General features: G+C 54.7%; 3 protein-coding genes across 3 annotated transcripts; 2 read left to right on the top strand and 1 right to left on the bottom strand.

Moving 5' to 3' along the window:
- Nucleotides 1-154: 154 nt before the first annotated feature.
- On the top strand, nt 155-962 carry CkaCkLH20_01223 (AIG2-like family protein; the record flags this gene model as incomplete). The annotated part of the gene is made up of 4 exons (XM_038883942.1): nt 155-185; nt 244-251; nt 315-726; nt 850-962. The coding sequence occupies 4 exons, from the start codon at nt 155-157 to the stop codon at nt 960-962; spliced, it is 564 nt and encodes a 187-aa protein (XP_038750534.1).
- A 7,441-nt stretch (nt 963-8,403) lies between these two features.
- Nucleotides 8,404-9,615, top strand: CkaCkLH20_01222 (uncharacterized protein; the record flags this gene model as incomplete). The annotated part of the gene is made up of 1 exon (XM_038883941.1): nt 8,404-9,615. One exon carries the CDS (start codon nt 8,404-8,406, stop codon nt 9,613-9,615), a length of 1,212 nt encoding a protein of 403 aa, XP_038750533.1.
- A 1,024-nt stretch (nt 9,616-10,639) lies between these two features.
- On the bottom strand, nt 10,640-14,517 carry CkaCkLH20_01221 (uncharacterized protein; the record flags this gene model as incomplete). Its single annotated transcript, XM_038883940.1, has 4 exons — nt 10,640-12,324; nt 12,373-13,907; nt 13,955-14,321; nt 14,394-14,517. 4 exons carry the CDS (start codon nt 14,515-14,517, stop codon nt 10,640-10,642), a joined length of 3,711 nt encoding a protein of 1,236 aa, XP_038750532.1.
- Nucleotides 14,518-14,942: the final 425 nt, after the last annotated feature.

Genomic DNA, 14,942 nt, shown 5'->3' with positions numbered 1-14,942 from the left:
ATTGACGGACTGAGCTTATAAAAGTCAAATAATTCCTCTCCAGATCTATCATCTGAGCCACACCTTCTACAGACAGGATTATCACCACTTCAACTCATCACAGCAGCACACTCTCATCATATCACCATATTCAAGCACACCAAGCTCATTCAAGATGAGTGGCGATCACACGGCCTTCTTCTACGGTAAGTGTTTCCCATCCTTCTCTGCTCCGATGAGGCAATGAACTAACACATCGAACAGGCACCTTGGTCAGTGACCATCCCGTGTGACTAGGCGAGGTCTTCATTGAATCTAGCTAACGCTCCCTCCAGATGGAGCCCTCGGTCTTCTTCACGGTGACACAGGGCAACGGCAAGCCTGTCCAGGTCATCAAGGACTTGTACACCTTCACCCCGGCCGTCCTGAACGACCACACCCGCCATCGCGTCAACTACGCCGACTACCCCGGCATGATCCCCGAGAAGGGCGGTTCGGTGCTCGGCGTCTACGCGACGGGACTCACGGACGCCAACGTGTCGAAGCTCGACTTCTTTGAGGGACCGGAGTACAGCAAGAAGGTCGTCACCGTCAAGGTCCGCGGCGAGGACGGCAAGGAGGAGGACAAGCAGGCCACGGCGTACATCTACAAGTTCCCGGACAACCTGGAGCGGGTCGAGTGGTCCTTTGAGGAGTTCCGCCGGGACAAGTTGCATGCTTGGACGCGCGAGGACTACGTCTTTGAGGGTGAGACATACCATTTCTTTTCTTCCCATCACCTTGATTTGCTTCTTCTCAAAATCCGAGGGGTTGGGCGGGGAGGGTTTGCTGGCCAATCTTGGGACTTTTGTAGACGCCGTTTGCTAACAGATGTTTTCGAATTCGAAGGCTGCGACGACTATGCAGAGTTTGAGAAAATAGAACACGAAGCTGCACAGGGCCAAGACGAGCAGGAGAAGGCGGCCAAGCAAGCCGCTGCTTAGAAAAGACGGTGTTAGAGAGCATGACCGGTTTTTCCCCCATTGGCGGCAAACGGGATTCTCTGATGGGTTCTCAGCAGTCAGGCGGCAGCTGCAGGTCTGCGACTGGGCCGTAGGGCGGTGTGAGGCAACATGCTGTCAGCACCACGCCTTCCTGAGTTATTGGAGAACAGCTGCCGCCGGCTCGACCACCAAGGATGGGGAATTATGACGCTGCAGATAGATGAAACATGGAGCGCGAAGTTCAGCGCAAATAGATCACGATACCTACATTCCATGCCTGACGACTGCCGCCACATGCAGCCTGCTCGCGCGGGGCTTCGAATTGCGTAGACCCTAGACAGTGATAGTGATAGCAATGTGATGTTGTTGACCATATCGTCGTCATCGTCGTCGTCTCCTGGCCGAATGGGGCGCCAATGCAACCGTTCAAGGGGATGGATTGCGAATCGCGGGGCTGCCCATGGTAGTGACTAAGGCGGCAACAAGATGTGGACTAATACCCGCTGGCCAGGCAGAATACTGTAAGTGGTTCAAGCTTATGCAAGCTTGTTGAGTGGTCAGCCCAAGCTTATTGATCTTGTTGAGTTGAGCGGCTGAAAATCATGCGATGGAGCGAAGCGCGGCCACCGAAAGGAGCAGCTAGCACGACAGCAAACACCGGCGCATCGTGAGGGCGTGTAAAGTGCCCCCTCGTGAACAATGCTGGCCCACGTTGTGGCCACTGGGACGGCATGGAATGCCGGTCGCGGCTGACTCTTCAGCGCGGGAATCCAGCTGAGCAAGGATGACAGCCCAGAGGCATCCGATGTAGTCTATATCGGTGTTCTCTGTTGAACAGGAGGGGGAAAACCCGGTTCAACCACGGAAGGTATCCCTCTCGGGGAACACGATGTACGACTCACGAGCCACTGTGGCTCCGGTGTTCAACACGAGGTCTGTGATCCCGGCAGGCAAGAAAGGAACATTATTCGTACTAGCCACAAGCTGTGGTCGGAAAGTGGCACCAGACAGGGGCGATTGCGGTGGCGTCAGCTGGGAAATATTCGGATTTGGCTGTGGCTCAGAGGCGATCATTCATGCTGAGGCGCCGGAAATGGTGGTTGCTAGGATCCCCCGAGGTTATATCTGTGGCTTCCATGGCTTTAAAACGGTCTCGAGGAGGGAAGCTGGGAATTAGCCAGGGGCGCGGACCAAGGCCACAAGTTCATGTCGGGGAATTCATGCGGCGCGGGAACGGTGTCGTTTCGTAGCCGGTACGGCGTCGGGCTGTGTTGTCTGGCGGACGATCGGTGTCGCGAGTACGAGACTCGGTTCTACCAGATCGTCTGAAGGTGAAGGAGATGTCTCTCTGCACGTTCTGCGCCCCCCTCGGATCGCCAACCAAAACCGCGCTTGTCGACAAGTGCTCAATGCTCCAACCAGCAGCTGCGCTTGCGTCTGCGTCTGCGTCCTTCAGGGGAGGCAGCAACACAGACGCTGACGAGCCAAAATCGCTGCAGACGAGGGATTTCTTGATCGTCTTCGGACGATTAAACTGGACCGGGCCTAGGATACAGATTAAGATGGACAGACACAGGGTGAGGGAGTACGTAGTGTAGGCCGCGGCGCCGCGTCTCCCCGTGATGCTGAACCCAAGTCAAGTCCAAGTCCAGTGTCTCCTCGGTTCTTTCTCCTCGATGAGCCGCTTTCGCGAGCCCTGTGAGCCCACTCGGCCGTGGAGTCCGGGCCACTTCCATCCGGTCATTGGAAGGTGGGAACGGGGTGGCGATCAGCAACGTGACAGTGGACAACAGCCGGCAGAGGGCTCCCATTGCGGTCGGGCAAAGGCCGCGAAAAAGGGCCGGGGTAGGGTTCAGAACGCTACGCTGGCCGTGGGCTATGGGCCGTGGGCTTTGGGCTTCTGGGGTGATGGAACGTGCCAGAGTGACAGCCGGATGGCCAGGGCAGGCCGCGTCGCTGGTCGCAGAAGCAGGCAACGTCGGGCGTGGTGGCCCCGGTGCAAGCAAGAAGCAAGGTAAGACTCATCAATCAAGCCTGAGCTTTTTCGCTTGTCGCTTGTCGAAGAGCTATGGCGCGCACTTGTCGTCGTCCCGTGGCTGTCATTCGACTTGACTGACGACTGACTGGCCAACGACAAGGTAACCCGGGGGAATAAGCGTTGACATCTGTGACAGGTTCTCAGCTTCGACGACATTCCCGCCGTCATCCAGCGCGCTTACCCCAAACGCTTTGGCGGACGAGGGGTGTCGTTGTGACGACTGCGTGGTGGACAAAGAACAATGACTGGTCCCGACTGTCTTGGAACATTGTGAATCGACACGCCATGACTCTGGACGGCGGGAACGGAATGGGCAAGGCAGGGCATGGCACCACGGCGTGGCCTCCGCTTCCCGCTTCCCGCGATGATGTGGTGGTCTGAAAGTGTATCCGTACAGGAAACAAACGGGCGAAAAAGCTTAGCTTCTTCGAGCAGGAGCCATATGATCCCTTCAACGACACAGTTGCCAGGTGATAAAAGGTGACGACTATTGGTGTTTGATTCGCTGTCAGTTGTTCGCAGACAGAAAGCTCAATGTCCGAAAGGGGAAGAGGCGAACTTGGGGGTCGTGAAACTGCCTCTGTTTCACATTCCTCGCTTCTGCGCAGGGGGGGCTCTTTTCCAGCTCCAGCAGTTCCATCAGTTCCAGCTGCTGCAAAAATGGTTCCCCATCAGCGCAACGTAGCATGTGCGCCAGTCAATTCAGGGCTCCCTCAGAGATTGACGACAGCGGAAAATGCGCTCGTTTGTGGGCAGGCACGAGGGCTTCCAATCGTGGGATGGGGGCCGGGTGAACCCCCTGACAAGCGAGGAAAGAAATCCCCGTCGCGAATCCCCCCTGGCACCTGCACCTGCACTTGCATTTGGGCATCTGGTCAAAATCCCCGCTAGGCCCCTCCGATTCAGCGGGGAACCAGATGGCCAGAAGCAGGGGCATAGCAGGAGGGTAGCAGTGTCAGGGGAGAGAACGCTGGCCTGTGTGCCTGTGTCCCTGAACATCGACATGTGAGGTCTCGGCACTGGGAGAGAAGAAAAGAATGATAGGCAAACATTGAAGTGGCGCGTCCAATGAGTGACTGTCGCGATCCTCGTCGTTCCTTTTTCTTCATCGTCGTCGGTGGAGAGGACCGTTGATCTGTTCAAAAGGCCCACATCTCACCGTCCTGCGCCGACCGAACTCCGGCATGCACGACGTTGACCGTCTCCACTATCAGCCGGTTGGTGGACTGCGAGGTACACTGCCACCACGGTATGGCCGGAAAGTGACTTATGACGTGTTAAGGTCGTTCTTTTTAGGTAGGTGCGCCACGAGGAACAGCAGCGCAACATCGCCAACAGCCGCAATAAAACGGTGGACACACACGATAGCCACAGCGGTACTCCCTCCTCCCACTTACCTTTTTTGCCATGCCATATGGATATCACCACAACCCACAAGCCTGCTGTCAGTTCAGGACCAGGGCGGGTATTATACCGAGGTCGATTTTGGGCTGAGTTCGCCATCCGGAGGCACTGACTGAGGATCCCGTAAATTGAGTGTAGGGTACGGATACCACTTAATTTTTCTGCTTCTATTTTCAACGGGGATCACCCATCACTGACTCGGGACAATCTTGTCGATCAACGTGTTAAAGCATTTTTGTTCATGGCTTGGCTGGGTATGTCGAGTGACAATAGACAATGCGCACAACGGAGGAAGGGATAAGGCCTTTACGAACAGTGACAGTGACAGTCGCACATTCTTTTGCGAACACCTGGCCGTCGATCTGATGTCTCTCAGCATCTGTACTCTGTAATGCGTATCCGTATGCCGTCCCTCGGTGTGCGTCGGTGAAGCTGAGCTGGCAAAGGTGGGCGCCCGTGCCAACTGGACGTTTCCCATTCCAGTCTCACCGTCACCGGCTCGACATGCCCGTTGCAAATGTCTCGCTTTCGGATGCATTGTCTGTTTTGCCGCCCAATTTTTGTTTCTTCTTTTTTTCGCCATCCTTAGTTTAAGACAAAATTTAATGGATCAAACGGTGGACTGATGATCCAGAAAAACAAGTGCCGCCCGGGCTCTGAGTCTGGAAAAGGAATGCTATGGAACTTGGAAGCCCGTACTTCGTACGCTATGGGACGCATCCAGCATCCAGCATCGCGAATCGACTGTGCCACCTGTGCCCCTTTCTTGCCTTGCGCTCTCTCCGTCCCCTGTTTTTCGAATGCTGGCCTTGCCGAAAGCCGTGGGACTGTCGAAAAAACAAGGACCCCTGCTCATCGTCGACCCTCTTTCCGCCCACAAGTCCGATCCCTGACCCTGACCATTTTCTTCTCTCTTCAACTCATTGGGCTGGATGAACGGGAGAGGCTTCACAGCGCGACAGCGGCGGCGACACCATCAAAGTCCAGTCCCCAGTCGTTCCCGGGCTTATTCCGCCCCCTAGGAGGTTAGCAGTCGGCGTAAGGAACGACCACCTCACGCTAAACCCCTGGATTCAGCGGTCGCCTAGGGGTCTCGCGGAGCAAGGATTTTTGGGACTTCACACGAGGAGCGCCGTCCGAAGAGGCAGGCAGGTCATTAACCAATGTGGTGAGGCAGGGTTGCGCCGCAGCGTGACGTATCCTGTTGCGAGGGTAGGTGAGGGATCTTAGTGGCCGCCACCGAGGCCTTGAGCGAGGGCCGCGATAGTTGGCGACCTCTCGGTTTCCAAATCCAAGGATCGATCTGCCCTGATTGGAGGCCGCCTGTTACCAGATACGGGAGACGATCTGGAATGGCCTGGGCTGCTGAGCCGATGAGGCTTTCGCCATTCGTGTGTTGATATGCCATTTTCTGACTTTGGGTCCAGTCTGTGCATACGGCCAGCCCGTCGTCAGTCATGTCAGTCAGTCAGTCAGTCAGTGTCAGTCAGCAGCATCTGTCTTCTGTCTGCCAGAAAAAGTAAATCTCCATTTAGCTTGGCGAGGCAACTCGCCTATTATCCGTGGGTACATATTCGTAGTAGAGTGGGCTAGAGGACGGGATGACTGCAGTTGTATCCGTACCTCGCCTCTTCTATTCTAGACTCGGATGGTCAGAAAGGGTGGTATGCGTATGTGCAAAGCCTTACATGATAGTACCTTAGTATGGACGAATGCCTGGGTTTAGTAAGTAACCAGAATTAATCGGGGGCGAATCTTTTTGGTTTTTCTGCTGACCTCAGAAACCAGTCTTGGCGGCTATTTGGATATGGAAGGTATGGATGGATGGATGGATGAGCGTTTGTTTCTATCTCAGGTGTTGCAACTCACTACTGCATGTTGTGTTCGCATCCGCAGATGGTGCCTTGCAGTAGCCTCCGCCATTTGGTGCTTCTCCTGTCTTGAAAGCTGCAGCTCTCGCGCTTCAAGCCGCTATTCGCTATTTGCTGATGCTCTAGTCACGACGGGACGTGTAACTGGTAAAAGTGTGGTCTGGAAGGAGACACATGGTTGCACACATCCTCCATCTTCCTCCCGTTTCCCGTGCCCCTTTCCTGATTTGAAGGTGTACGTACCTACCTTCTGCAAGTGGCTAAGGTACAGCTTCGAGGTACGTACTGGAGGGGCAAGGAACGTGCTCCATTAGCGTCCTCCGAGCAGCGAATGAGAAGTCGTTGCTGTACAGGAGTGGTAAGAGGTACGTACTGACGTTGCCTGGTGGGTCCCTGGTCCCTCACCGCGCACTTGGTGGCTGTTCCCTGTTCTGTGGATTCTGTGGCTCCCTGGCCCCTGCCTTCTTGTCCCGGACCTCGTCCCCTCCACGTCCCTGGTACCCTGGTACCGACTAGTCCTTAGTGCTTCTTTCTCGGTGTCACTTGTCTCTCTTCCCAATTCCTCCCAGCCATTCATCCTCCTCCATCAACGACAGCTCGAAAAATTCCTCTCCAATCCCTCCCTATACCACATAATCTTTGGTCCACAGATGCTTCCTCCCTCTCCCCCGCCTTTGGCTGTCCTTGGCTTCCTCCTTAGACCACCTGCAGTCTAGTCAGGGGCATCCACCTCTGGAAAAACACGCAAGATGCGCCTCTCTGCAAGGTCCCCGTCCCTCCTAGTTCCGTAAGATCCTTACGGTCCAGGAACCTGACATGGCATGCCTTACGCCGGTTTTCCATGTACCTCAACCGCAGTCGCCCACAGCCAGACAACTGCCAGATGCCATGCCCGATCATCCCTACTCACCCCTGCCTGCTCACCCAAATGTTTAGTCTGGTCTTTTTGTGCCATGTCGAAACAAGCCGAGGGGCTCCTCTCCCGCCTATCACAGCCTCGAGCCCATGCCTCTCCTTCTTCAACGGCTGGCCCCTGTCCCCCTCGGTCGATCCACCACGCCTCGAATCCCTATGGGCTTCTGACCGTGACTGGGCTTGACTGGCCGACTTGCTCAACGCCTGGCTAAAAGAGCGCCATGTCTCTCCCGTCCCAAGTGGACCAACCTATCCAGCTCTACAGAGTACATCCTCCGGTCCGACCTCTAGTCTATCCTTCTCCAATCGTCCTGGGATTACCGCCCTTCTCTGCAGCCGCGCTACTTTCTTTTTGCCTCTCCTTTCCATTTTCATCTCTAGTCACTCTCTAAGCTCGGCATATTCTGCCCGTGGGCCTGGCCTGTCACTACTCTATACATCCCCATCGTATCTTTTCAGCTCTGCCTTCTTGGTATTATAAGACCCGGGCCTCGTCCTACCTCGAGACACTCTTTTTCTCTTCATCCTCTTGGACCATCACGTCTTCTCACCTTCTCTGGGCTTGGAACAAGTTTGTCGTTTCGACATCTTACCTTCTCTCATCTATCATTCAACAAGGCTAGTCCTTACTTTTTTCAACTTTCCATCAAATCAACCCAACTCGCCTGGTGCACTACCATCCTTCACGGAACCAACAACAACGAAACGAAACTTCGAGACCCTTCGATCGACTTTTACGATTCTCAACCTTCTCTCCGGCCACTTTGAAACATCCGCAACGTCCAAGCTCCTCCAGCAGACAAAGCGAGAAGACACTGTAAGTCTACGGAATGCCGCAGCATCACCGCATCATCAAAGGGACGGCACGAGGCCTTGGCCACTTGGCTTGCTTCTATGCCTTTGTTCGACAACGCGGCCCGTCGTTGTGCTACGCACAATGTCATTCTTCGGGATGCTCGTCGCACTAAGCTTGTTACGGTTGTGACCAGTCGCTTCGAGTCGGGCCTGTTCAGGAACATATGCGCTGTCGTCGAGAATCTGCTGGATCGATGTGAACCAAGTCAACTTGAAGCTGATTTAATTTATATAAAAGGTGTCAAGACAACCATCGACTCTGATCGACAGCAAACCAACTTACAGTCACAACGACAACCCACACTGAGACCCTATCGTCTGGAACGTTTAGATTCTCCACAACTCAACAACACTCACAATGTACGCTCAAGCTATCGTCGCCTTCGGCCTGGCCACCCTTGCCAGCGCTCACATGAAGATGAGCTCCCCTGTGCCCTACGGCAAGGCCGACCTCGACAACAGCCCCTTGGCTGGCGATGGCAGTAACTTCCCTTGCAAGCAGCGTTCTACCGTTTACGATGCTGAGGGCGCCTCCAACGTCTACGCCCAGGGAGCCGGCGGCCAGCTCGCTTTCATTGGCTCCGCCGTTCACGGAGGCGGCTCTTGCCAGGTCTCCATCACCTACGACGCCAAGCCCGACAAGAACAGCGTCTGGAAGGTCATCAAGTCCATCGAGGGAGGCTGCCCTGCCAAGAACGCAGCGGGTAACCTCGGAGACAACGCCAACCAGGAGGGCCCGGACAAGTACGACTTCACAATCCCCAAGGACATGCCCGCGGGCAACGGTACCATCGCCTGGACTTGGTTCAACAAGGTCGGCAACCGCGAGATGTACATGAACTGCGGCCCGGTTACCATCACCGGTGACGCCGGCTCGCAGACCGCCTACGAAGCCCTCCCCGACATGTTCACTGCCAACCTCAGCCCTGACTGCCAGACCGTAGCCGACAAAGACCTACAGTTCCCCAACCCTGGAACTGGAGCAGCACTCGACAGGTTCGGCGACTCCAAGAATCTCCAAGGCCCCGAGGGTAAGGGCTGCGCTACTGGCGGCGGCTCTGGTGGTGGCAACACTGGCTCTCCCGCTCCCAGCAACACCGCAGGCAACGGTGGAGGCCAGGCTACTTCTGCTCCGGCTGCTTCTCAGCCTGCGGCCACCAAGAGCGCTTCCATTCCCGGTGGGGTTTTCATCACTGTTCCTGCTGCCACTGCCACTGCCTCTGCCTCTGCCTCTGCCTCAGCCTCAGCCTCTGCCTCAGCCTCAGCCTCCCAGGCTCCTGTTGCTACCGCCCAGCCCAGCGCCGCTCCCTCAACTGGCACTGGCTCTGGTTCCGGCTCTGGCAACGGTACCGTCGCCGGTGCCCAGACCGTCGGCGCCGCCTGCACCGACGAGGGAGCGTGGAACTGCATTGGTGGTTCTTCTTACCAGCGCTGCGCCAGTGGTGCCTGGTCCGCTGTCCAGCAGCTGGCCTCCGGCACCTCTTGCACTGCTGGCATGGGCTCCTCTATCAACATGGTTGTGACCAGAAACGGTCGCAAGCGTGCCCTTCGCTTCCGTTCTCACGCCTAAGCTGGTCGATGGCGTACACTCTTTTATGAACGGTTTGGCATTTTATTGGATATGATACCTCGGGATACATTGGACACTTTCATGAGCAACATACAGCCTACGGCACAAAGACTCGCGGCGTTCTGTTTTCTTCTCGGACATTTACGATTTTTCTGTATATACCTTGTACACATTTTCTGTTTTTGCATGCCCCCAAAAGGCTAGATGTTTGTTTGGATCGGCAATGGAAAAGAAGCATGAGATCATCAATAGCAATTAGCATTACGACCACTGAGACTCGCTTTCTCGTCTGAATGCATGTGACATTAAACGTGAGAAGGATTTTCCCCGGAGGACTGATGTTTTCAAAACGAGCTGAGCTCTCTCACCTGCCACACTCCCGCCAAAGCTCCCCTTTCAAAACCCTCATATCTAGCCAAAGCGCGGCAGGGCCAGCCACTGAGGGTTCAGAGCTTCACTGTCCGAAGTGGCCACTCTGACACATCACCGTGAAGGTCGACGGGGAGGTCCCTGGTGATGGCCCTCAAGACCTCGTGGGGTTCGAAGGCTGGACAGGGAGCTTGACATAACTTCAACCTTACTCGGGGAACTCTGGGGTGGCAACTACCAGAAACGTGTGAGGGTGCGAAGCCGCACGAGAGCCGTTCCTTGTCGAGCTGAAGGGCATGACACACGCTACATCAGACGAAGAGATTTCTTCGCACGGACGCTGATCGACACAATTCAGGAAACGTGAATGTGGGAGGTACGTAGACGCAAAGTGCGATATTGTTTTGTTTGCCGTTTCCCATCATGTACGACTGACTCGAACTTTCAGATGCGCATTTACAACCTCTGTCGGTTGTTGGAGTCCATCCTCAGTCCTATCCATCATCTCACTGATTTACATCAAGCCCCATTTCGCCATCCCTGTCCTTCGTGAGCCCAATATGATCCGAACGCCATGTGTAGTCCAAAATGTCGATGATGTAGCCGCCCACTGTCTGGCCTCGATGTGTTTCGTCGGATCTCGCTTTCGCAACGCTCATAACCACGTATCCCCGCGCCGTGGCTTCCTGCGGCCCAGAACCCGCCTGGCGAGCCCCGTTCTCGGTTCCGTATCGCCCTTCTTCAACGCCGACAGTTTCACCCGCACGACAAAGGGGTCCATTTCGATGCCTACGTGCGCGTGCCCGTCGTCGCCGACGTATCGTCCGAAGCTGAAGGTCGTCGCCTCAAGGCTGTTCGGTCCGTCGTACTCCCGCAGCATCCTGCTGGGCGCGACGTAGGCGAGCAGGGAGCCGATGGTCGTCGGGAGGCGCGGTAGGAAGTGGTTGATCGAACCGCCATAGAGTGCGATGGCCACGATGATGTTGAGACCCAACACTGTCACGCTGATGGCGAGCGCGACGTCGTCCATGAAGATGCGAGTGTCAGAGCTGCGGCGGGTCCCGGTGATCGTGACGGGCTCGGTGAAATTGTTAAACCACTCCGGTTTCTGGCTGAGCAAGAGGGCGTAGAGCTGGCGGTAGGTGAATTCGATGGGAGGGAGGAGGGCAGTGGTGTTCGGGGTCGAGAGCGGTTGGAGGATGTCGGCGGTTTCCGGTCGTATCTTGAGCAAATAGTTCATCCAATCGCTTGCGTAGGTGTTGTTGTGCCAATGTATTCTCGCATTATCGCGGACGAGGTTGTTGAGATAGATCGATATCACGTCGGTGTTGTTGGTCGTGAGGGGATCATCGAGCCTGGTCGACGGTTCGGATGCTTGAACGGCGTTGAGAACGTAGCCATCGGTGTCTACAGTGACGTCAAACATGCTCGTGGTGAAGATCGGTTCGCAGACAATGGACCAAGTCTCCATCGTGCTCTCATTCTTTCGTCTTATGTCTGGGCTTCTAAACCAGCTGAAAACGAGCGGTACCTGGCAGGGCGACAGTGGCCCTTGACCGGAGAACACTTTCACGGCCTCGGCAGTGCTTGGCCCGAATGGATCGACTGGATACAGGGTTCTGTCCAGGTTCAGTTCATCCATTTGAATGGTGCTGGAACAGTTCGACACGCCTTCCCGGGCGATCGTGTAGTTCATCACGGGAGCGAAGACTTTACTCTTCATCATGTCCATAGCGGAGCAGGAAGGCACCACTCCGAATCCTCTGGTTCGAGCTGTAAACGATTCTGTTCTACTTAGCTCGTCCGAAATGGCCGAGAACGGTTGGAAGTAGTACTCGTGGTTGACCCAAGGTGGGAGGGGAGTCCCTTGCGACAAATTGTTCATCGCTATCCAGAATGGCACCTCGTAAGTGATGACGTTTGCGCTGAAAAATCGCCAAGATTCGTGGCTCAGGATTGAGTCATTGTTGAAAGTCGGCTTCATCCTTTGGCGAAAATCGCAGGAAGTGTTGACAGTGATCGGGCGTTCGTTGAAAAGACCACCGAGGCCAACAGCGAGAAGATTCGAAAGAAGAGCCACCAGGCAGATTGCGACAAGAACAATGTGGCCCGACTTCGCTGCTCGCCAGAGTACGAATTGTGGGGGTACGGATGTATACCTGGAGTTGATAGAGCCTTTGCCGGGTCGTTGACCAGACCATAGGTCTCGAAAAGGTTGAAGGATGCAAAGAAGTCGATTGACCAATACCCAAAATGGTTCTAACAATGTTGCGAAGATGGTAGGGATGTAGTTCTCAAGGATCTGAAGAACTTCGAAGTTCGTTGTTGGTCGGAGGAGACCTACAGATAATCAGCCAAACTTCAACAATATCTTACCGATGTTCTCACCGTCGATGCGACGCTCCACCATTTTCAGGTACACAAGTGCAACGACTGCTCCAACCATGGACAATGTCACTGCAGCGCCAACCTCTCGTCGCAAAGCCAAGGGTTTGTAGGGCGAATAATGCCCCATTGAATAGGCAGAATCGGCATCGGGTAGGCTGATGCGCTGACTTTCGACAAACTCGGCCCTACTGTCGACGACTTGGATGACTGTTTGCCCAGAACGACTCTGGCAACCGCACGAGAGGTAGAGCATGGTACCGTCGAAGGAATCTCGAAGCTTCTCGTCGGTGAAGCATCCCATTCCGGTGAACTTATCCAGTAGCACAGAACTATTTTGGCAAATGCTGATGAGCGATCCCAACGAAGCTGGATCCATCGAGAGTCGACTTGGTGCCCTTTTGCCATGCCACCACAAAAGCACGGAGAACAGCCCAACCACAGCTAACAAGCCCTCCACCACCGCAGAGTATAGACGACTGACAATGATTCCATACTGCTCAAATTCCATGGTGCCCGGGGTCGTGCTTTCTTCTGAGGCGTTGAGCATACGACGGAATGCGAGAGAAAAAAGTAGCTGGTGCGTCATGTTATAAGCTTGGCCCATTAAAGTCTCGTTTCGGAATACATCAAGCGTTGTGATGTTATGTGTCTTCCAGGCCAAACCTATGGCAAAACCCACGAGCGGCGATGAAGGCCAATCAAGCCCAAAATGTCCAATCTGATAATGTTGCTCGAGTAAGTGGTTGAAAGGAAGATCTCGTTGGACAGAAATCTCGACAGGCGAAACCCCGGCGCCAAGGAGATGTTCGAATGAAGATGAGTTGAACTCAGTCGGCAAGAGCTTTTCCCTGGGACCTGTCGGAACAACGCTGCCCTCGACTGGCTCCTTGGTACTCGCGGAAACGGTGGCATTGACCTGCTGTTTGAAGTAGTTTGTCTCGCAGAAAGCCCCAACAACCTCCCGCTCGGTCTCATAACGAGCCCATACAGCCAAGAACTGATGTATCGTAGACTTGGAGCACGCCATGGACAACCAGTAATCAGCCCAGTCGCTAGGATGGTAGCCGAAGTACTGCATCTTGAAAGGCGCGCCGGGAACAGGGTTGACGTTCAAAGCAGGAACCTCGCTGGCGTTGCAGCCACGACCGTCAAGGAAGTCGTAATCCGGCTTGTTGTAAAAAGATGCGGCTGGCCAACACTCAAGTTCGGTCCAGTACTTGACTGTAGATCCCGTCCAGTTGGTCAATCTGGCCTGAGATGTGTCGCTTTCCACCGCAAATGGTAAAAGTGTGTACTCGGAAGTGGTGAAAGGAGGTAGAGACTGCTTCAACCAGGTGATGGCATAGCCTTCGTTGAGTATGGACTGGTCCATCGAGTATACCTGTTCAGATCCGGGGAGAGTTGCTTGGGAGCTAGACACGATGACCTCCCTTCGAACGTTGACTGGTCCACTGCCGAGTATTGCACTCTGAAGCGGAGTTATCAACCAGAAGATTATGACCATCACCAACCCACTGTAGAAGACAGCCCAGTGACTAATTTGCGTCAGCGATGCTAAGAGACGTAAACACATACTCCCTACCGTCTCCTAGCCGCCTTGATGGGCGCAAAGGCAACGAAGTCGTACGGATAATCTAAGAAGATCGATCGCATTGCCGTGGCGCCCTCCGGTCGTGACATTTCCAGCCATGGCTGGATCCGCTTTACATCCAAGTCGATCCAACTCCATAGCAAGCTGTATATGACGGCAACAATCGTGGGTAAGAAAAGATAGGCGAACTTCGCGTAACTGGGGATGTCGTCTAGCGTGGGAGAAAGGGCAAGTCCCCCGTTCTTCTTGCTTTGCTGTGCCAGAATTTCGATGATGACGGCTAATGTGAAGGACGCGAGAGCGAAGCAGAAAAGTACCGACGCGCTTAGAGTTAGCGGCTTCCATCCGTGTTTGTGTCCTGTTGGAAGTGTCAGCCGTTTTGACTCGAAATGCCTCCCCTATCGAAGCCAAGTATGACCTTTGTCAAGACTGCACTGCTTGTCTTTGGATTGAAGCCAAACAAACGAATCCATTAGGTTCTTCTTCTCATCTCCAGATCCATCTTGGTTCCCGAGAAGCTGTGCCTCGCGGACCACGGGCGACTTGAAGCCCATTGGCCCAAAGAAAGGAAACCGCACGCTTGATAATCTGCGTTCAAGTAAAAAAAAAAGTCTGGCTAGAGAGCCCGACCGAAAGAACCGAGCACACCTGTTATCAAAAACAACAGTGGAAATGTGGGAGCCAGCCACGCCCAACAAAGGACATGGATGACAGAAAGGAGACAAGAGAGGATGAATGGGATCGAAGACACACAGACACCAGATTTGGGAGATTGACCTCCTTAAGGGAGAGCACAAGCAGTCCTCCGTACCGACAACACGGGACGTCGAAACAAACCAGGAGTTGCGAACCCGGTCCCAACAGCATTGTTCAGCGCGGCTACTCGCCGATTTGCGTTATTCCGCCGCCTCACCATGCCGTTTCGGTAACCCAGTGACACCCCGCGCCAACGCGAGGTTACTTCGACTTGGCTTCCTGC

Source organism: Colletotrichum karsti, assembly GCF_011947395.1.
Source record: "Colletotrichum karsti strain CkLH20 chromosome Unknown Scaffold3, whole genome shotgun sequence".
NCBI classification, from domain to species: Eukaryota; Fungi; Ascomycota; class Sordariomycetes; order Glomerellales; family Glomerellaceae; genus Colletotrichum; species Colletotrichum karsti.
The sequence above is the reverse complement of the archived record's forward strand: the minus strand, read 5'-3'. Positions and strand labels throughout refer to the sequence as shown.